General features: G+C 45.4%; 1 protein-coding gene across 3 annotated transcripts in view; it reads left to right on the plus strand.

The window, feature by feature from the left end:
• KLHDC1 (kelch domain containing 1) overlaps nucleotides 1-22,851 on the plus strand; it is a 1,440,569-nt gene that overhangs the window by 1,336,016 nt on the left and 81,702 nt on the right. For all 3 annotated transcript variants that reach the window (XM_086936594.1, XM_086936596.1, XM_086936595.1), the window contains one exon: nucleotides 896-948. In XM_086936594.1, coding sequence (XP_086792720.1) covers nucleotides 896-948 — 53 coding nt within the window. The remainder of the gene's footprint in view (nucleotides 1-895; nucleotides 949-22,851) is intronic.

Below are 22,851 nucleotides of genomic sequence, written 5' to 3' on the forward strand. Positions count from 1 at the left end.
AGTGACGGCCGAGATGATATGATCGTCACACGAAAAAAAGAGCAGCACAACTGCTACTAGTGGTGAACGAGCTACTCCAAGCGCGAGCCATATGCATCGCTCTGGCTCAGCTTGAGGTCCTCCTGGAAGCTTGAGCCAAAAACGAGCCTAGCCAAGCGTTCATGTTGTTTCTGCCTTCCGTGTTTGCTGTATCTTCTTGCACAAAGAGTTAAAAGGAAAGCATTTATATTTGAGGTAAAACGGAGAAACAGACACTCATTTACAGGCATATGCATCAAAGTAAATACCGGGAGCAAAGGGGCAGATTCTCAGAATCTGCCCCTTAGCTCCCGGTATTGCATCATCCCAAATGCAAAAATCGCAATTTAAGGAATCTCTAAATTGAGATTCCTTAAATTGCGATTGCATTTAAGGAATCCCAAATTGAGATTCCTTAAATGCAATGCATGAAAGTAAAAAAAAATAGCGATTTCGCTAATAAGAGTAGCAAATTACCATGAAGTTTAACTTCATGGTAATTTGCTAAAACTTTGAAAAAAGCACTTTTGTGCATTTTTCAAAGTTTCAGGTTGCGCACACACATGCCCTTGGGTCATGTGTGTGTGCAACATTTGTGCACAGATCGATTTTAGGGGTGCAACAGGGTGTCATTTTGAATTAGCATTACGCTACATAGGTAGATAAAGATGCACATCTAGCCTCATCACGCATAGTTTTTTCACAGCTCATAGGACCATTTAGTCAAATCCTATTTTGGACAGGTGGTGAATGGGGAGGGGGAGCAAAAGGACTAGGAGCCCAGATGTTTCTGGATAGGTAATTTGTTCCCTAAAATGTGAATACTATCAATCTTTGTTAGAATTAATCAATTGTTTCTTTTTATTTTTTGGATTAGGGTCACTGTAATGATTTGCTGATTTTCCAGATTCAACCCTACTCCCTTCTAAGGTAAGTCTGTACTGTGTATGCCTATAAAACTAAGGGTGTTACATTTGACACTTGATTTGTAAAGTTACATGTCTCGGCAATTAACCCCTCCCAGTTTCCCAGCGTCCTTGGGTTTAGATACATTAATTAGAGTTATTATGGCTGCCTGACAGTGATCCACATAGCTGACAAAAACAATTGTGTACATTTATCATAATCATTAACAGTGTTTTGTCCGGTAAATCTTTCTTTAAATCATACAGTGATCCTAAAATATTTAAGCTAAAGATACAAGAGCTGGCAAGCTATAATTATTTCAAGTCACTATAACTTGTGTCCTAAGGTAACTGTAACTTGTGGCGCATCACCATGCACAGTTTTCTCATCAATAATTTAATTGCAAAGTTGGAGTGATATTATCAACGATGTCATAGAAGATGTAGTGAGTGATGTAATATGTGGAATAATTAGCAGTGCATGGCGAGGTCCGAGTTATAGCTACCTTAGGGCTCGAATTATTAGTTACTTGAAATAACTATAACTGGTGAATGTCTGTGTTTTTTTTGTTTAAAACGTTACATTGTTACTGAACATTGCATTTAACTGTAACATTACTTTAACCTTTGTTTTTTTCAGTGAATTTCTGGGGGTAATGTTTAAGGCAAAGTAATATTTTGTTACTGTGCGTGAAGGCAATCCCGCGCCGTGTAAGGCCAACGGCCATGCGCAGTAGGGGCCTTGTTGGAGGGCCTGACCTGTGGCCAACTTCCCGCAAGCAGCCAACCCGTGCTGCGCTCAGCAAGGGGCCTTTCCTGTGGCCAACCCATCCAGAGCCAGCCAAACCCACGCCAAGCACAGCTGTTGACATGCTCAGCATAGGGTTGGCCTTCAGGCCCTGGGGACCCCATAACCCAGGACCAAAATATACATATGGCCCTGTGGCCAACCTCATAGGCATATATAACACACATCATTGGGGAGGGCCTAAGGGACATTTAAAGACCTGCATAGGTTATATCCCTCTGATACCAGAATCCGATCAACCTAGAAAACCTATGGGTCTATCCTCTGAATCATGTATCAGGAATAGAGCTATTGTCTCAACCGCGGATTAGTACTAGCTCAAGGCGTCATCCAGAAGATGGTTAACCCTGTGTTAGCAAAGTGAATACCTATGTAGGATTCCCATCAATATCATGTATGATCAATATTCTCATGTGGTCCTCCGTCCTAGGTATAGTGTCTCTTGATCATTGAGACAGTATAATACCATCTGTGGACACATAGTTTACACATGCCAACACTAGGACAACCATAAGAATCTGATAAGACGGGTAAGTGCAGTGCAAAAAGAAAGGTGTGTGAAAAGTTAAAATAGGATAGAGAATCTCATTCAAACTTTATTCTACCAAGACCTCTTCCTGGTTAAAAACAAGGAACAGCGCAAAACAATACTCCTGCAGTTTAACAAATATCTGCATAGGGGCCGACATGTTTCAGCCTGGGCACACACAAACCTCCATGTTGGGAGCACCGGGGCACCTACTGCTCCAACTGGCTTACTGCATGTTGCAGGAGCCGACATTGTTCCCGCCCAGAAGGAGTAGCTATTTTCCACTTGCTTTCTCTGGTACGAGAGCAATATGTGTTCTGTTTCCCTGCCGAAACAGAACAGAAGTCCGCTTACTACCTGCGGTAGCATGTTTAAATCTCCGGCCGGGTAATAGCAGACTTTTCTTCCCTACCCGCACTCCTACAGGCAGGGAAGACATGTTTCTCCTGCCTGGCAGGATATGTTTTCCTGCCCACTGTTATGCGGAGAGGGAAACTACTGTGTCCTGGGGGTGGGCTCCACATGAGACAGTAACAGGGCTATCCACAGGAGTGAGATGGCCCAGGGGAAATAAAGCTCCCTGGGCCAATAAGATTGCTCTATTTTTAAACTGGTTCTCCCGCTAGAGTCTCTCAAGCCTTTCATGGACTCACCTGTCCAGCTATACAATTATTTCTGTACGTTCATTCTTTAAAAAGTACTGGATGGATTTACACCAAATCACAAAAACACAATCTGTGGACCTAGATCTAGCTTCTTTCCAAATTTGGTGTAATTTCGTTTAGTAGTTTTTGCAGTCGCCTTGTCTAAAGAAGTCCATAGAAAATGCATGGGGATTTTGCGTTTTGGGTCACCACTATTTTTTCTTGGGCCTCGCTTGGCGTATCGCCCCAAAACTTTCCATGCACAAACTAGTTGACTACCACTGGGTAATATATATATATATATATATATATATATATATATATATATATATATATATATATATATATATATATATATATATATATATATATATATATATATATATATATATATATATATATATATATATATATATATATATTTTTTTTTTTCTTTTCAAAAAACTCCACTGCTGCTTGGCGCTTCAAGTATCGAAGAAAGGAGCACCAACCACAACTTTGGTGCATTCAATCAATTTATTTACCCCAAGGTAAATCTGCCATAACGCTTTTCGGCTCTGGAGAGCCTTGATCATATGCATTCCCCATTGAGTAGTTAAAGTGAAGTTGTCTGGTCCATGGTATCCGTACTTTTTGTGTTGCAAATACTTTGGCACCGTTGGACGAATCTCTACAAAAATTTCCAGAAAGGGGCTACTTTTTTACTAGTTTGTTTGTGCATGGAAGGTTTCTATGGACCAATGGTACAAGGGCTCCAAGGACAACCCTATGCTGTGTTCGCCAAAGGCTGTGTGCGGCTTTGAATATATATATATATACTAGCAGCCCGTCCCGACCTTGTCCGGGAGCAATCAGGCTTCAGGGCCCCCGCCCGCCCCTACATTGTCCGTGGGTCCCCCGGAGTAGCAGCCCGTCCCGACCTTGGCTTCAGGGCCCCCGCCCGCCCCGACATTGTCCATGGGTCCCCCGGAGCCTTACCTCATCCGCCGCACCTCCCCGCGCTCCTGAGTTCACCGGTCCGCCACTCCTCCCAGCCTGTCCGCTGCTCCTCCCCGCCTGTCCGCCGCTCCTCCCCGCACTCATGTCCGCCGCTCCTCCTCGCGCTTCTGGACGCCGCTCCTCCCCGCACTCCTGATGTCAGCACGCACGTCGCGGCTGGCGCTACTTCCATGGGACTACTTTTTTTTTCTCGTAAATTTTTTTAATAACTTATATTTTTTTAATTTATATAGCCTAGGTCCATCTGCACACCCTGACATATATATTCCATGCTCTGTGGGTCCTTGAATTTTACAAGGGAGACGTGGAACAGAATACAAAACAAATCTCTTGGTTGTAGTTAACAGATTTATTTTCACATGCCGGTGGAACAAGAAAGTTTGAATTCATTTCAAGCATGCCGCCTTTCACATGGCAAACATCTATCACTTCATGGTATGTATGTATGAGTTGGAGAAAAGTATACCTATGTTTGGATACTATGGGACACCAATCATCCAGAGGATTTGGTGGTAAAGTTGGTCTGTGCTGTGTCCCAATTAATCGTCATCCCTGCCTGATGGAAACCCTCTATACAGCCCCCAATTAGGGGTGTCACTTCCTGGAGCTTTACTGGTAAACAGTCTCACGTTCCTAATACTGCTTCATTAACCATCTGCTTCAGGCTCCGTACAGGCATCCAAGAGGGGAAATTACATTTCCCTGTTTGGAGCAGATCTGAGCATTGAAGGAGGGTGAAGCTGAGAGAAGAGCTTTTTAGCTCCCTTTCGCTGTTGGAGGAATGCTCCTCACTATGCGTGGAGCTAACGGCATCTCTACTGAAAATTCCTGCAAGGGGAAGCTGATTAAGTGCATGGTGACGCCCCAAACTCAAACTCAAAGTGTGACAGTTATTTAGTAGTGGAAAAAACATAAGTTGAATGCGAAGATAGATGCGAGGACACAAGAAACCCCAAAGGGGGAGGGAGTACTTATTGACTACTGGTTCAGAGAGAGGCATTTACTACAGATGATTATATAACTGGAGATGGGCTGTTATTAGTTATTGTTGAACTGACAATTTTCCAAGACTTCATGGAAAATGTAATGTTACATTTTCCTTGATGCTGCTATTGGACATTAAAGTGAAGCTAGAAGCCATAATCCTTACTTCCAGTCTAGACATAGAATACATTCCTCGAACACAGTTTTGATGAGTGACATCTGTGTCCTCAGTGATGTGATTAGTTATGTCATTGGAGGTTATGTGTGATTTTTTTGTGATGTAATTGATGTTTAGGATAATGTAATGTCCTATTTGAGGTCATGTAAATGCATGGCAGCGTTTGCAGTTATTGTTGCCTCCCTTACTGTAAGTTCAAATTTGTGTTTTCTTAGTTTGGGATATTTCAGGTTTTAATGATAGACTCTGATCTGCAATATGACATATGAATGTGTGCAGTGGGCTCTAGGTGTAGGGTGTGGCATTTTGTCATGCCTTTTATCAATCCCCTGTGCCATATGATACTTTGTAGGCTAGGGGCTATATTTTGTCAGTGGAGGCTAAACACTGATCAAATGTTATTTATTTTTCATTTTAAAGATAAGCTAAATAGTTAATACATTGAAACATATTTCACAAACCTTTTTCAAACAGTAAAAGAAAGGAAAGGAAGGGTAATGTTAGAAGAGGCACTTCCATAGATATGAGAATAAACTGGCATTTTGCCTTTAAATGTTAATCCTTCCACATATGTCCCATCTTGCCCAACAGTTAGCTTGTTTTTTTTCTGGCACCTGGAAACAAGATCTAAGGGCACTGAACACTGCTTTTTGGCAAATTCACTTTCACCCAATGTTCCTGATGGCCAATACTGTTTCCCAGTCATTTTCTGACAGAAACTATTTTTGCTGTTGGGATGTCTTCGCTTTTTGTGCCTTACCTGTGGAAAAAAGAAGGGCTTGTCAAACCCTCACGACCTCTGCATTATGTACTTGCCAGGGGATCATCGCCCTGTAAGCTGCCTGAAGACTGCACCACCAGAAATGTCCAGAAGACCTCTCTTGGACAGGCAGAAATGCAGGCTTCATGACCTGCATGAGAGGCTTCAAAATGCTGCTCCATGGAGATCTGAGGGATGAGCAGAAGGAGGACTTTCTACCACAGCTCCTTAATCAGTCTCCAACGACACCTCGAGGGAAAGAGCCACAGAAACAACAACTCAGGAAGAGGTGCTGTCCCTGGTTGACGTCTATGAAGTTGAGGACAAATACAGTAGCAACTTACTCACCATTAAAGGATAAAACACCACAGACATTTTACATCAAAATATCATCCATAGTCGAAGCATTCATCAACATCGAAGAAACCCAGGTTTTCGCTGACTAAACCATGTTGAGCTCAGTGGCCATTCACTGTCAATACCACCTTCGATGCCTAACTTCTCGCCTTTCTACTTGCGGGAAAGACACCTACCCAGAGGAGATTAATATAATTGTTTTCTGAGTGGCATAGTCATTAGCAGTAAACTTAAACTCATCGTATTCCAAGAGCTTAGTCCCGTACAAAAGAGGTGACTCCAGTGGTTCATCCCTCTCTACTCCTTCACCGAGAACCAGCAACTCTAGCTTCACCAGAGATTTTGTTGTCTCCTCATCCACCGTAGTTACAAGTAAGGCCTCAGGCTTTGCAATACTCTGTTCCTTGAAAACCGAAATCTGCATAAAGAGAAGAGCTTGTCTTCTCGTTCCAGAGGAAGTTCAAGGTCTCATTTAAGATGTTCAATACATTTCGGGAGGATGTCTGGTTCTCATGGGCATTCAATTTCCTGGACATCTGCTTCTTTCGATTTTTCATCAAGTGCAGCAGTATTGTACTCTCCAGTACATGAATTATAATCTTTAAACCCTCATTACGAGTTGGCCAATAATTACTGATATTAGCGGAGCTACTTAAACCGCACAAATCAGTTATGAATGTAATATTTTTTATCATCTCTGGCATATACCAGGCGCATTAAAAACACATCCCATGTTAAATTAAAACAGTTTAAAGCTCCCAGAATTTCAAGTGAGAACAACATTCCCATTAATTACAGGGACATGGATTTTGGTGAGGTAAGCTACAAAATCTGCTTATTATGAACAATTTTACAGGAAAAACTCATAATAGGTGCTATTTATCACACTCGATAAATAATGAACCATGCATATTGTTATTTATCAGAAGCAATATATATAATGCCTAACATTGGATCACTCGTGTGTTCCTTAATGCGTTTTTTGTGAGAATGGCAGAAAGGCTAAGTATTTTTATTCAAGGTCCCACAACAACCAAATTTGTGATTTCTGAGACCCTTTATCTATGGATTATCATCAGGACCTCTACTAGCACTGATCCTTGGACATTTGGAATCTGCGATGCTGATATTTCATACTCTTGCATTCATCAAGTCTGTTCTGGCCGGATTCAGAAGACGTATAAGCCTTCTGGTAAAGACCTGCTGTTTCCTAGAACAAATCCTCAGCCAGATTCTGTGATTGTCTTCGGTGCCAGAAAGTACATTGATCAGACCTCTATCTACTGTTCCTCCATTCAAGGAAAGTTAAGGGGTGAACCCAGTAGAAAGAAAATCATCTACAGTGATGAAAACAGCTATTGCCACTATCTTGCTGGGCATTACAACAAATCCCAATGGGATTCACGTCAGCTTGTCACCAAGAAACTGCCAAGAGGACAGGCAAGACTTTCTGGAGGTCCTCTAAGAAAGCATGCTTTTCTCTTACAAAGTTGTTAGCAAAGCAGAAGATTTCTCTGATCTGGCAGCCCATGATTATGATCTGTGTTTGAGATGGAATTCCTGGCGGAGCCCCACTGGACTCAAGCCAAAAGCGCATTCCAAACGAAATGAAATGAAATGAAAAATTGCACTTATATAGCGCGTAACTACCCGGAGGCCTCGCAGCGCTTTTGACTGATTACTGTGGCGAGCTCAGGGTGAATCAACACGCTTTTGCGAACAGATGGGTTTTCAAAGCCTTTCTGAAGGACAACCGGTTATTATTCTCTCGAAGGGATAGAGGGAGGGAATTCCAAAGCTTCGCAGCAGTGTGGGAAAAGGAGCGACCGCCCCATCGGGCTTTGTTAATTTTAGTTGTGGTTGCTAGATGCAGTGAGCTAGAGCGAAGAGCTCTAGACGGGGCATAAGGCACAACTAAGGGAAACAGGATAGCAGGGCCTGTACGGTGGAAAGATTTGTGCAGAATGCACATGGCCTTAAACTGTGCTCTGGCAGCTACTGGGAGCCAGTGAAGTTCTTTTAAGGCTTTCTTGGCTGACTGCCAGCGGGGAATATTGTACAGTAGTCGAGCAGCACAGTTTTGCGTGACTTGAAGCCTGTTGGTCACTGCTGCCGGGGCTCCTATGTATAGGGCATTTCCATAATCTAGGCGAGAGAGTATCAGGGCCTGAACCATGACCCTCCTCGCCTGGAATGGAAGCAAAGGGAGCACTTTGCGAAGCATTTTCATTAGCCCAACACACGTAGAGGCTGTTTTAGTGGCTTGGCCCGAAAAGTCGAGCGCTTTATCAAGCCAGACTCCAAGGCTCTTTATCTGAGGTTTGGGAGGGGGAAGAGGGCCGAGACATGTGGGCCAGATGGATGCTAGGACGGACGGAGAAGGGTTGCCCAGCAGCATAATCTCTGTCTTCTCCCCGTTAAGTTTAAGACAGGAGGATTGCATCCACTTAGCAACAGCCTCTAGACAGGGACCCAAGGTGTTAAGACGACCCCTCAGAGTGGTCCAAAGAGACCACCAATTGGGTATCGTCGGCGTAGGTGACAATACGCACGCCAAAGGGATGGACTATCTTTTCTAGAGGTCGCATATAAGCATTAAAAAGAGTGGGGCTTAGGGAGGAGCCCTGGGGAACCCCACAACTGAGTGGATGCTTGGGGGAGACTGCCTCGCCCTCAAACACCTGGAAGAATCGCTCATCCAGGAAGGAGGTCAGCCATTCCAGCGCCGGGCCCGACACGCCCAAGCCATTCAGTCGATGGAATAGTGTGGCATGGTTGACCGTGTCGAACGCGGCACTGAGATCGAGTAATATGATGGCCGCCTTTCCTCCCCGGTCCAGCACAGCTCTAGCTTCTTCCGTCACTGCTAAAAGAGCAGTTTCAGTTCTTTGCTGAGGACAGAACCCCGTCTGAGAGGTACGTAGCAGATTATTGGATTCTAGATAATCTACTAAGATGTTATTGACGTACCTCTCAAGCAGTTTGCTCATCCAGGGAAGCAAGGAAATTGGGCAATAGTTGGCCAAGTTATTCTGGTCCAATGTGGGCTTTTTCAGTAAAGCTTTAACCATCGCACACTTCCAAGGAGCTGGGACGGAGTTCGAAATGATGGAAGCATTAAGGACATCCAGGTTTACCGGGCGAATGGCATCAATGACAATGGCATCAAACCTGCCTTTCTCAGGGAATTCTTTGTTTGGTTCATATGCTGAAGGTAAAATGAACTGAATAAAACTAAGATGGGAGCTCTGAAAGCGATTAGGATGGACTAGAGGAAGGATTATAGGAGGCACTACAGATCTAACAACAGGGGATACTTCCCTCACAAACACCTTAATGGTCTAGGCAACTGCAGCACCACTAACAGAGGCATTCCTACCATCCACAAAAGTCCTTGAAGGGGAGACAAGGTCCTTAATAAGCTGCCATCACATCAAAACCACCTTCAAAGATGTGGTGCCCTCATTCTCATCTCTCAGTTAGTTGCTCTGGTCAGGGGAGGGATTGTAAACCACCAAGAATCGTGGCAAACAATAACAAGACCCATTGTTCAGAATGAATACATTGTGAGATTCAGATCTCCTCCTTATATTCCACTAAGAAAGTCCTCACAGTATTATTGAGAGCAACTCTGTAAAGAAGTTAACATTTTACTGGTGAAGGACGTCCCTCATTCCCAAAAATGAACTGATATGTATTCCTGTTACTCTCTGATTAAAACAAAATAAAAGGTCCACAGCAAGAATTCAGACCCATATTGGATTACAAGCAAATGCATACAAAAAGAAAAAGAAGTTTCAAATGGTGTTGTTCGAGAGAGAAGTTCATATTGTTAGTGTTACATCAAATTTACCCTCAATTGCCAAAGACATTCAGGATGCCTATTTTCACAGTTCTCTAACAAACATCGGAAATTGTCATGGTTTGTAGTAATCCACTACATTTCTAGTTGATAGTTCTTCCATTCAGGCTGAAGCCAGGACCAAGCACTTTCTGAAAATGTATTACACTTGTCGGGAGTACATCTCAGGAGACGGAAGATATTAGTCTATCCCTATCTTGACGACTGTTTTTTGAAGATGCTATTTCAAAAGAAGATCAAAAACATTTTAAAATAGTTTTGCTAACTGGGTTTACATGTCAACCTACAAATGTTGACTGTTACTTCAGTTTAAAAGATACCTCATTTGGGTGCAATTCTGGATACTCCGGTCGCTAAAGTTCATACGTTGGAGGAGAAACTATCATCTGTCCTTGTAAAGTGTCACAGTCTGAACAGACACCTCATCCAATGAAAACCGAAATATCACCCATGCTAGGATTAATGGCACTTAACATCTTTCTGGTTCCACATGGCCGGATTTACATGAGAACACTACAACAATGGCTTTAGGGCCAGTAGTGCAAAATTACGGGCAGCTGAAAAAAAGAACGTGCTCTATCCCAGTCATCCAGTGCTGGTCTCAGAATCTGTTGAGGGGAATTTCTTTTCCTCAAGAAGTCCCAGCAGGGACAATTGTATTGGACGCCTCCCTTCAGGCATTGGAAGCGAACATGGTCCATCTATATGTGTGCCCCAAGGTAATTTGCTCAATGAAGCAGAAGTTCTATCATATCAATTTATTGAAACTGGTAGCAGTCCATCTACGTCTAAAATCATTTCCCCAAGACTTCAAGACTAAGTCTTTTTTTCCCAGACAACACAACAGTATCTGACCATGTGAGGAGGAACGCTTTCCAGACCATTGTATCCCAAAGCTCAAACCATCATGACATGGCTTACAGCAATGGTCTTGTTCATCATATCAGTTCATCTTCTAAAGATCCAGAATGCAGAAGTGGACTAACTGAGTTGATCATTCCAAGAAAATCATGAGTGGTTTCTCAACGACGAAATGCTGCAACAAAGCATCTTTCAGGTTTGGGGCTTTCAACAGCTAGACCTATTCTCAGATGCACAAAACAAAAGTAGCTCTTGATAGTGCCAGCCAGAGTCACAGGACAATGACTTTGCCTGTATAGGTTCATAGACCATCTAGCCTGTAGGAAGGTGGATACCGGACTATGGTTACCCCAGATTTTTTGCCTAGTGTTTAGCTGGTTTTTGACTTAGTTGGCCTGGGATCCTGCTAATCAGGGCCACAGGCTATCTGCTCTCTCTTTAAAATGGACTCCATGTACCCTAGGTACATTACCAATTGGATACTGGATCACCTTATGAGCCCCTGTACAATGTACTATAGGTACCCAGGGCATAGGTGCATCCAAGGCCTACCAGGGTCTGCAGCATATCTTTTGCCACCCCTGGCTGGCCCTTTAAATTGGCACAACTGGCTGATCACTCAGCTGGGGCAAGGTGGTGTAATCACCCCTTGGTTAGATATAGTATACCTATATCTGACATTAAATCTGGACACATATGCACCTATAAGTCACTCCTATGGCAGGCCTTAACAATCCTGGGGGCAGAGTGCTTGGTTTTATGTGAGATGGTGCTCTAGCATGAGCTGAGCCTGTCTGCAGCTCTCGGAACCCAGCTGTTCTGGGATATTGCCATACCATATACTCTTAAGTGCATTATAATCTTCGCGGTTACATGCTAACTATGGTTTTATCAAAACATGTCGAGTAAGGTGTCATACGATTTAGAATACTACCCCACTCGCCAGTTCTGGCGACGGGGGTAGCATTCCACCCTTCTAGAGGGAGAAGACATGTTGTTCTAACTATTCCCAGTTAAAGTTAACCAGAGCCTCAGCATCACAAAATGGATGCTGCTGCCACAGACACAAGTCTGACCTCCTGCTGCTGGGAGTCCTTCCAGCGAGGGAGGCTTGGACAATAGGTTTCCTGCCTTGGGAGGTGTTAGCACCACCCCAGACAAGACTTTGTGTATTGGGACAGGGAGGGCTGAAAGGATTGAGACACTGCCTGGGGCACACAAGGTGTCCCATGCATAGTCCAGTTCAAACCGGTGCTGTGGCTTCCCTGCCCCAGCTCTGGCGCGAAACTGGACAAAGGTAAAGGGGTGTAACCACCCCCTTCCCTGGTCCCACCCATAGGAGGGACCTAGCAGGTAATCCAGCCCCTAAGATCAGTATATAGGTAGGAGCTGAGTCAATAGGACTTTAGATTATCCTGACTGAAACTCTGAAACGAAACTATGGACCTTCAACACTCTACTTTGAAAGAAGACGACTGAAGAATCTCCCTTGTGGTCAAGGAGTGACCACCCTGCACAAGCAGTCACCATCCAGTGATCGACGACTTGCTTTGCCGCCGCCTCCCGCCGGAGCCCGAGCCCAGAGCCTGACGAGAACCGGATCCCCAAGCATCCAACAGCCCGATCCACAGTCCCTGCAAAGTTGGGACCTGTGGATACGACGTGAGACGTGGGACCGGCCGTCTTGAAAAGTCTGCGACCTACTAACTGTGCAGCCCCGAGGTCCCCTCGAAGCTGTGCATTGGGGATTGAGAAACCCCAGCCCCGAGCAGCATCTGCACCGAAGATCAGCCCTGTACGCTCCACGAGTTCTGCTTGGGGCCCTTTTGCATTTTCCTGCTCGACGCCTCTACACGGTCACTTGCCCGTTGGCTAGTGGCCATCTTGGCGACGAACCCGAGAAACTACTCTGCTAGTCTGGTTGCTCCAGACTGGCCCTTGCTTCCCTCAAAAGAAGCAGCCCCTCAGACCTTGCTGGTCTGAGTAAGAAGCCTGCGCGGGTTGCCTTTGCCAAGGCTTGTTGCCTCCAATCTTGAAGCTGACACCGCCGACAGCGAGAGCCTTCGTGGGACAGCTCGTGCCTCCATCCTGGTCGTCGTCGATGACTCCTGGACCACGTGGCTGCAGATAAAAGCTTCCCATCAGCACCTGATGGCATCCCGACATCGCCTGGTTCCGTCCTGGTTCCATCCTGGTCACAGGCTAGTCACCCAGACTCTGTCCCCTCTGCTTTCAGGTCTTCTACATCTTCGATCCACCCTTGGATCCAACCGGACTCTTCTCTCCTGGTCGCCTGCGGCATCTTTTCTCCAAGACTCCATAGATCTCCACGACGAAATTCGACACACTTTGGGACCTATGCACCCGCTTCCTGTGGGTTAGGTAACGCGAGTACTACGGTGCTCCTGTAAAGGTTTACATCCCTAGTGTCCTAGTTTCCAGTGGTTAAGTTCTAGTCCAGTCGGAAGACTCCCAAACCTTTAACTTTGTGATTTTTACGCACCCATTGACTTCAATGTATACACACGTGTAACTTTAGACTCTGCACACGCATCCTGTGGGCCTCCTGCTTCCTAATCATTGTTAGTGCAGTGTAGCCCCAGCAATTCCCAAGGCCCTAGGCCTTACTATTGTTCGTGACGTGGTACCTGGGACCCAAAGGCCCCAAACCTAACCTGTCCCTCCAGTAAGCCAATAAAAGGGACCCAGCCTCCAGCTTTAGGTAGCCAGAGGTTGACCCTGAGAGCACAGTGCAACTTAGTCAAGGAAAGAAAGGCCTATATGGTGGAAGATGATTGGAGGAAGCTGAGCCCCACATTAAAGGAGCCTCACTTCAGTACTCCATCTCAACACCAGCCTTTTACTTTGCCAAAACACACCACAGGTAGAGATTCCCTATGATGGAGACCCTATGATACCCTTAGGGTAAGGGATTGCTTAGTGGACCATGACACAGGGGGTAACCATGCTAGTGCAGGTACTTCCTTATATGGCCACTCAGGCAATATAGGCTTACCTGGTCAAGGATAGTCTTATCTCCTTTCGTTTGGGGGAGGGGGGTTGTGTAGGAAGGTGGATACCTGACTATGGTTACCCCAGATTGTTTGCCTAGTGTTTAGCTGGTTTTCGACTTAGTTGGCCTGAGATCCTGCTAATCAGGGCCCCAGGCTATCTGCTCTCTCTTTAAAATGGACTCCATGTACCCTAGGTAGTTACCAATTGGATACTAGATCACCTTATAAGCCCCTGTACAATGTACCATAGGTACCCAGGGCATAGGTGCATCCAAGGCCTACCAGGGGCTGCAGCATATCTTTTGCCACCCCTGGCTGGCCCTTTAAATTGACACAACTGGCTGATCACTCAGCTGGGGCAAGGTGGTGTAATCACCCCTTGCTTAGATATAGTATACCTATATCTGACCTTATATCTGGACACATGCACCTATAAGTCACTCCTATGGCAGGCCTTAGGAATCCTGGGGGCAGAGTGCTTGGTTTTATTTGAGATGGTGCTCTAGCATGAGCTGAGCCTGTCTGCAGCTTTCGGAACCATGTCCTTCAGCTGTTCTGGGATATTGCCATACCATATACTCTTTAAGTGCATTATAATCCTCGCGGTTACATGCTAACTATGGTTTGGCTTTATCAAAACATATCGAGTAAGGTGTCATACGATTTGGAATACTACCCCCTCGCCAGTTCTGGCGACGCGGGTAGCATTCCACCCTTCTAGAGGGAGAAGACATGTTGTTCTGACTATTCCCGGTTAAAGTTAACCAGAGCCTCAGCATCACAAAATGGATGCTGCTGCCACAGACACAAGTCTGACCTCCTGCTGCTGGGAGTCCTTCCAGCGAGGGAGGCTTGGACAATAGGTTTCCTGCCTTGGGAGGTGCTAGCACCACCACAGACAGGACTTTGTGTATTGGGACAGGGAGGGCTGAAAGGATTGAGACACTGCCTTGGGCACACAAGGTGTCCCATGCATAGTCCAGTTCAAACCGGTGCTGGGGCTTCCCTGCCCCAGCTCTGGCGTGAAACTGGACAAAGGAAAAGGGGTGTAACCACCCCCTTCCCTTGTCCCACCCATAGGAGGGACCTAGCAGGTAATCCAGCCCCTAAGATCAGTATATAGGTAGGAGCTGAGTCAATAGGACTTTAGATTATCCTGACTGAAACTCTGAAACAAAACTCTGGACCTTCATCACTATACTTTGAAAGAAGACGACTGAAGAATCTCCCTTGTGGTCAATGAGTGCACAAGCAGGCACTGCACAAGCAGGCACCATCCAGCGATCGACGACTTGCTTTGCCGCCGCCGGAGCCCGAGCCCAGAGCCTGACGAGAACCGGATCCCCAGACATCCAACAGCCCGATCCACAGTCCCTGCAAAGTTGGGACCCGTGGAGGCGACGTGAGACGTGGGACCGGCCATTTTGAAAGGTCTGCGATCTGCTAACTGTGCAGCCCCCAAGGTCACCTCGAAGCTGTGCATTGGGGATTGAGAAGCCCCAGCCCCGAGCAGAATCTGCACCGAAGATCAGCCTTGCACACTCCACGAGTTCTGCGGGGGGCCCTTTTGCATTTTCCTGCTCGATGCGTCTGCCCGGTCACTTGCCCATTGGCTAGTAGCCATCTTGGCGACGAACCCGAGAAACTACTCTGCTGGTCTGGTTGCTCCAGACTGGCCCTTGCTTCCCTCAAAAGAAGCAGCCCCTCAGACCTTGCTGGTCTGAGTAAGAAGCCTACATTGATTCCTGCGTGGGTTGCCTTTGCCAAGGCTTGTTGCCTCCAATCTTGAAGCCGACACCGCCGACAGTGAGAGCCTTTGTGGGACAGCTTGTGCCTCCATCCTGGTCGTCGTCGAAGACTTCTGGACCACGTGGCTGCAGAGACAAGCTTCCCATCAGCACCTGATCGCATCTCGACATCTCCTGGTTCCATCCTGGTCACTGGCTAGTGACCCAGACTCTGTCCCCTCTGCTTTCAGGTCTTCTACATCTTCGATCCACCCTTGGATCCAACCGGACTCTTCTCTCCTGGTCGCCTGCAGCATCTTTTCTCCAAGGCTCCATAGATCTCTACGACGAAACCAGACACACTTTGGGACCTATGCACCCGCTTCCTGTGGGTTAGGTAATGCGAGTACTACAGTGCTCCTGTAAAGGTTTACATCCCTACTGTCCTAGTTTCCAGTGGTTAAGTTCTAGTCCAGTCGGAAGACTCCCAAACCTTTAATTTTGTGATTTTTATGCACCCATTGACTTCAATGTATGCACACGTGTGATTTTAGACTCTGCACACGCATCTCGTGGGCCTCCTGCTCCCTAATCATTGTTAGTGCAGTGTAGCCCCAGCGATTCCCAAGGCCCTAGGCCTTACCATTGTTCGTGACGTGGTACTTATACCACTTTCTTAGTATATGGTTTAGCGGGCCACCCCAGCCTATCCATATTTGTGCAACTTTTGTCTATTCTATTAAGTTACTTGTTTTGCGCTTGTGCTTCTGTGCTCTTAAAGAGTTCAGGGGTTTGTTTAGAAATAAAATACATATATATTTTCAATATATATCCTGTGGGGTGTCCTTTCATTTGGTATTAAAGGGATTGCATATGGTAAAACAGCTGCTTCACATGCCCTCTTGAGTTTAGCCTAAGACTGGTTTGTCCATGCTACCTCTAGGATAGCTGGTCTATAAGGTTGACTTTACAACCATCACCATAAGGGTTGTTTGGACTGGTGCAAGGTGCTCACTAGAATAGTAAACATCATATACCAGGCCAGCCTTCTCACATAGCCGAATAGCCAGCCAGGGGATTGCTGTACAGACTGGATCTCCTTTTTCAAATTCAGGAACTAAATCCTATTGTTGAACTTAGTGGCCTGGCACCTGAGTTCTTACAGTATGGGCATTTGAATTTTGCCTCAAGACTGTATGGACATTTTGAGGTTAGCAAATTGTTCCTCCACTGGAACATCTACACTTTCAAATGGAAGAGGTTCTGCATCTGGATTATCCAGAACAGCTATGATCCCTTGTGACTCATTTTTTCATCAACTAAGGAATACCTTGAAGCAATCTTGGCATATACGGAATCTCCTTCACAAACCTTTTTCTCTAGAATGTTTGTTGTGCTCCTATCCTCTGAGGGTATTAAGAATTAATGGGTATATTAGCATCTTTAGAGCATTTGACGTGGAACGCTGTTTTATTGGTAGTTATAAACTTATCTTGCAGTGAGTGAGATTCAGGCATTGTTTTCTCAGCAACCTTAGTCTGCATTCCATAAAACAGGCTAGTGATGCAAACTTATCGGAGTTTGTTTCTTTCCTAAGATGATCTCAGAAAATCACAACAATGAGTCTATTTATGTGGTGACTTTCTTTCAGAATCCATCAACTCCAACAGACAGAGCACTTCGCATGACGGTTGTGAAATTTTTTTTTCTTCTTTTTATTCTTCAATAATCAGTGACTCAGCCCGGCCAACGCGTTTCGTCCTCATAGAGAACTTCATCAGGGCTGTAAAGGATACATACATACATTTAAATACATATCAAAAAAGTGTAACACAAACGTTTTATCTTAGCATCATGATATGAGGATAATTACAAAAAACTGTAAAAACTGGTGTTGGCCGGGCTGAGTCATTGATAGTTTGAAGAATAACATTTCTTTTTTTAACTTCACACTTTGGCTCCCTTATTAGTTTGAAACTGAAGAAGAATATATTAATAATATATTAATAATGACAACATTGAACAAGCGTACACCAGAAGAAAACGATGAGTAAATTCTATATAGTAAAATTGTTGGGCAATTACGGCACTCCCTTTTGTTTTTTTTTTTTGCTTATTTGTATTCATGGTTTTTCTGAGTAGTTTGACCATTATGGGGTGAGTGTCCATTATTACTACTTAACAGGACCAGCATTTGTGCGACCACATATAACCAGAACTACTCTTGCTTTGGGATTGTACATCTCCTGATGGATTTTATATTAAGATCTCCTATGGGCTAGCAAAGAATCAGCCACCAGAAAGCTTGCATAGTCATTCCACCAGAGCAAAGACCACTGCAGTGGGCCAGTATCATATATTCGCTGGGCTGCATCATGGGTATCTCTCCGCACATTTAAACTGATTTGCTGCATAAACAATCGGAAATAAACACATAGTGATAGATTCCTCACCTTAGATTTTCCCCCAGGCGTCCAACTGGATCCGGAAAGTTTTCGTCAGCAGTACCCCTGCGCGTCTGAAGGTGGCGTTGTGCGGCTCGGCGTCCGTCGTTGGCGTTGTGGTCGCCAAGATGACGTCGCGGCAGCTACTTAAATGCCGCACTCACGCACTGACTTCAGTTCTTTCTTTTTCCGCTCCAGCAAGTGCAGGTCCGGAGAGAGTAGTACCCCTAGTCATTTTTTGACTGTGTTTTTAAGAATGTTTGTCTCGGTTTTTTCGAGTTGATCGGCTCCTAGTGTCATAGGGAATCCCGGGTTTAAGTCTTGCGGGGACTGTTATCGGATGATGTTGGTGACGGCCCCGCACCGCATGTGTCTCTACTGCCTTGGGTGCGACCACGACCCCAAGTCGTGCCCTCACTGCAGGGCCATGGCGCCGAAGACTTTGCGGGAGCGGTCCCAAAAGTTGCGGGTGGTCCGGCAGTCGGCTCCGCGCTGCTTAAGGTCCAAGTCCAGTGGGAGGTACAGGGACTGGTCACAGAGCCATCACCATCGTTCCTCTGGATCGAAGTCTTCGCACTCTGGGTCAGGTAAGACGAAGCACAAAAAGTCGAAGAAGCGTCATTGCTCGACGACTTCCCCTCGCCTGTCACGCGACGTAGCTGGGGCAAGGTGGTGTAATCACCCCTTGCTTAGATATAGTATACCTATATCTGACCTTATATCTGGTGCGGGTGGTGCCTCCCCTGCAGCTTCGGTGGAGACCCCGGTGTCGCTGTCGGCCTACCTGGCCCTTCCCGGGTCCGTCGGCGACTCCGGCCCAGCTGCAGGATATTCTGTCAGCCAAGGCCCGCCTCTTTGGGCCGTCGGGCCCTGCCGGCTCAGTGTGAGTATGACCCGGACTGGGCAGAGGAACTGGGGGATGCCAGTGGTCTCGATACCTCACATTACATTGGCATACTCACTCCTCCTACCGTGGCTACGGAGGAGGGTGCTAGTCATGCAGTGGTGTTGCGTAGGGCGGCGGAGGCGCTCAACCTCCAACTCCCTACCGTGGCCGTCAGGACTAACCTCCTGACACAAGTCCTTCAGCAGGCAGCTACCTCTGCGGAGCCAATGCTGCCTTTTAATGAGGCACTTTCTCACGTTCTTTTGGGCACCTGGTCCAGGCCCAACACAGAGGCTCCTGTGGATAGGAATGTGGCCCTACGCCATCACCAAGCCCCGGGCGACTCCATTTTCCTCTCCTGTTGTAGCAAACGTCAGCTAGGCATACTTAGTGCAAGGGGTTCGCCCTTCTCTGCACGGAGTCCTCAGACCATAGGAAGAAGTTTGCAGTGAAACTGGAAAATACAAAAGCAAAGTTTATTAAACCTTTAAAGGTGGTACTACTGTCCACACAACACCCTTCAGTATTGTATAGAGTAGCACACCGAACTAAAGAACATAGCCCCTTTTATACACAATGAGGGGGCTCAAAAGAAGGCAGTACAGAAGACAAGAGCAGTTTCATGACCATACAAGGACATATTGGAAGGCACAATCGATAAGTGGGCGGAGTTAACAGTCTTCGGAAACTAATAAACACATTCATATCTGAAACTAATTAGTAACGGCCATAGACCCTACTGAGCATGTCTGGACATGCTGAAAGCGGGGGATGCTAAATATAGCCTGTTGCCGGGCAGACTTCAGGCGCAGTTAACAAGAAGGTAGGACAAAGCACATGATGAGCACATGCACAGCGATGTATGGCATACAAAATGGCCGCTACAAATACCAAATGGAGTCGGTACATTTGCTACGATAATGGTCAAAAACAGCATGTCTTCTGCTAATGCTTAACCCAATCACTGTTGATTTACAACAGACGACCCTTTCAGCATTAGCTGAAGACATTCGACTTCCTGGGATAGGCCAGATTCTCATCCCTTATATCAATGACCATCATGCTAGCTATCTCTTTATTCAAATCATTCTGCATTTTGATTTCTGCAACATTTCTTTTGGTCGGTATGCAAGCAGTAATACACATAGAACATATCATCGGACTACACTGTATACATATGCAACAAGTGAAGACTATTGCAAATATTATACATAGAGCAAGTCAGTACTTTCCAGCCCCAGGCAGAAATTAGAGTCCAAAGCCACCCTGTAAAAGTCCATGTACCATTTTCTGTATGAAGGTGTCCAGCGACTTTATGAAGTTTATTAATTGCTTTATACACTGATGGTGTGTGATCTGGAATAAACATGCAACAACTACTTCCTATAACGCAACATGCACCACCTCTATCTGCTAGCATAACATCCAGAACCATTTGGTTCTGTAAAGCCACAATTCTAGCAATTTGCAATTCTTCAGTGAGGTTTCCTAGAGCTGCAGCTGTTTGATCTGTAACAGCTTCTACTACTCTAGTTAATCGTCCCACTTTGCTGCAGCACCCACAAAAAAGAACAATCCCAATTTAAAATCTATATATTGTTGTAGACTAGTGTCAGTTTGGTCTACGTTATCAGTATTCAAGGTTCTCTTATATCTATTTACAGTAATATTGTTGAACAATGTAAGATTTCGATGATACAATGGAGGTGCCAGAAACACAGGGGGCAACAAAAATGACACGTAGCAAATCTCTGTCCAACCAGCTGGCAATCGATAATATCCACGATTCCCACACACAAAATAGGGGTTATGGGAAGCTAAAAAGGTTCTATTATTTAAACCATTTATACTCAACACAGTAATACAGTCGCTGATCCCAACATGGATATGTCCAATGCTCTGTACACATAGTTCTGCTTGTGTTTGAGTAACAGAAATAACAAAATGTTCAGCATTGAAAGAGTCTCTTGTGTTGGTGAAGATATATGGAGTTGAAATATTGTCTGGTCGATATTCCTCCCACTCCCATTTAGTTCCATTTGCTTGGGGATACCCATCTTTGTCTTGATGGCACTCTTTATTCAACTGGAAAAGCAGTCTGCCCACTGTAGGCTTCCTAGTCGCAAAAAGCAAAGTATACCAGGCTTGACAGGAGCCATTATGCGAAAAAGGGAGAGGTATGAACGGGGTACCTCCTTCCTTCTGATGTACAGGCATCATCCCATAAATCCGACAGTTTGTGACATTCGTAGCAATGTGGGTATGATGTAACATTTGAATGAAAGTGTTATTGAGATAAGATTGTCGATGCTTTAATTCTTGATATGGGAGCGTAAAGATATAATGCTCCTCTGGTGTCGGTGTAGTAACTACAAACAACTCACGAGCAGGACTTGTCTCCTCAACGGACCATGTTATTGTTGCCGCAATCACCAGGACAACAACAAACCCTACAGTGCAAAAAATCTTCTTCTTTTCCATTTTTGTCAAAGCACAAAACAAATCTTCCTGAAACTAAAGTAGTTGTCAGAGCTCTTACCCCTGGGTAGCCGTTGATTTCTTCACCACAGGCCAAGACGGGTGTCACTACTCTAATGCAGTGCTGATCCCCCCCCCCCTTGCCACATCGGCTCTCCGTTTCACTGACCCAGGGAATGCTCAGACAACTTTCACAAGCGCTGCAGATTTTTCTCTCGTTCTAAAATTATATCTCGTGGCTCCAGGGACTGTCTGGTCCGGGAAGAACTCCTCAGATCCGTCAGGTGTCACAGCACGGCCTTTCTCCGCAGTCAGAACCTCTCGATGGTCGGTCAACACAGCAGGCTCCACCAAAGTCGGAAGTACTCGCCGACCAAGGGTACTGTGGATCCAATTTTTCCGGTTCGTGACTCGAACTGCTGACCTCGTGGCAAGTAGCACTTGCTCTGGCCCACGCCACCTTGGCTCCAAACTGCTCGATCTCTCAAAGGACTTCAGGAGAACGAAATCACCAGGTCGGAGACTATGACCTTCACCTGTGGATCTATCAGGAAGTGCCTCTCGAACAGGTTGATGAATAGAAACCAAGTTATTAGTTAACTGTGCCAAATAGTCATTCATTAAGACACAAGGTACATCATACACAGAACTCGGTTTAGGAATTCCCCAGATATTCATGGGCCTACCAAACAGGATCTCATAAGGTGTGAGACCTGTTCGAGAATGAGGCACTGATCTAATAGACAACAATGCCAGTGGCAACGCATCTGGCCAAGTAAGAGAAGTAGAAGCCTGTATCTTGGCTAGTTTCAGCTTCAGAGTAGCATTGTATCTTTCCACTAATCCTGCTGATTGTGGGTGGAACACTACATGAAACTTTTGTTTGATCCTTAATCCTTTCAGGACATACTGGATAACGTCCCCTATAAAATGAGGTCCGTTATCACTCCACAAAAGTCTACAAACACCATAGCGAGGGAAGAATTCCTTCAAAAGCACCTTTGCCGTAGTAATTGCAGTGTTGTCCTTTGTGGGGTACGCCTCAATCCATTTACTGAAGGTACATACCACCACCAAGACATACTTCAGATTATTACAGCGTTCAAGCTGAATATAATCCATCTGCAAAACTTCAAAAGGTGCAGTTGGTGTAGCAAATCCTCCTGCTGGAGTTCGTGTCCCTTTTCCAGGATTTAATTGTAGGCAGATCATACAGGACTGTACTACTCTCTTAGCTGTGCTAGCAATTTCTGGATTCTCCCAAACTTGTGTAAGCAATTTCACTATTGCTGAAGCTCCAACATGTGCTAGCCCATGTGCCATCTGAACCATAGGTTGTACAAAAGCTATAGGCAACTTCCATCTGTCCATCTGTTTGTTTCGCCAAACATCCTTCA

Source organism: Lissotriton vulgaris, chromosome 9 (assembly GCF_964263255.1).
Source record: "Lissotriton vulgaris chromosome 9, aLisVul1.2, whole genome shotgun sequence".
In the NCBI taxonomy this organism is placed as follows: domain Eukaryota; kingdom Metazoa; phylum Chordata; class Amphibia; order Caudata; family Salamandridae; genus Lissotriton; species Lissotriton vulgaris.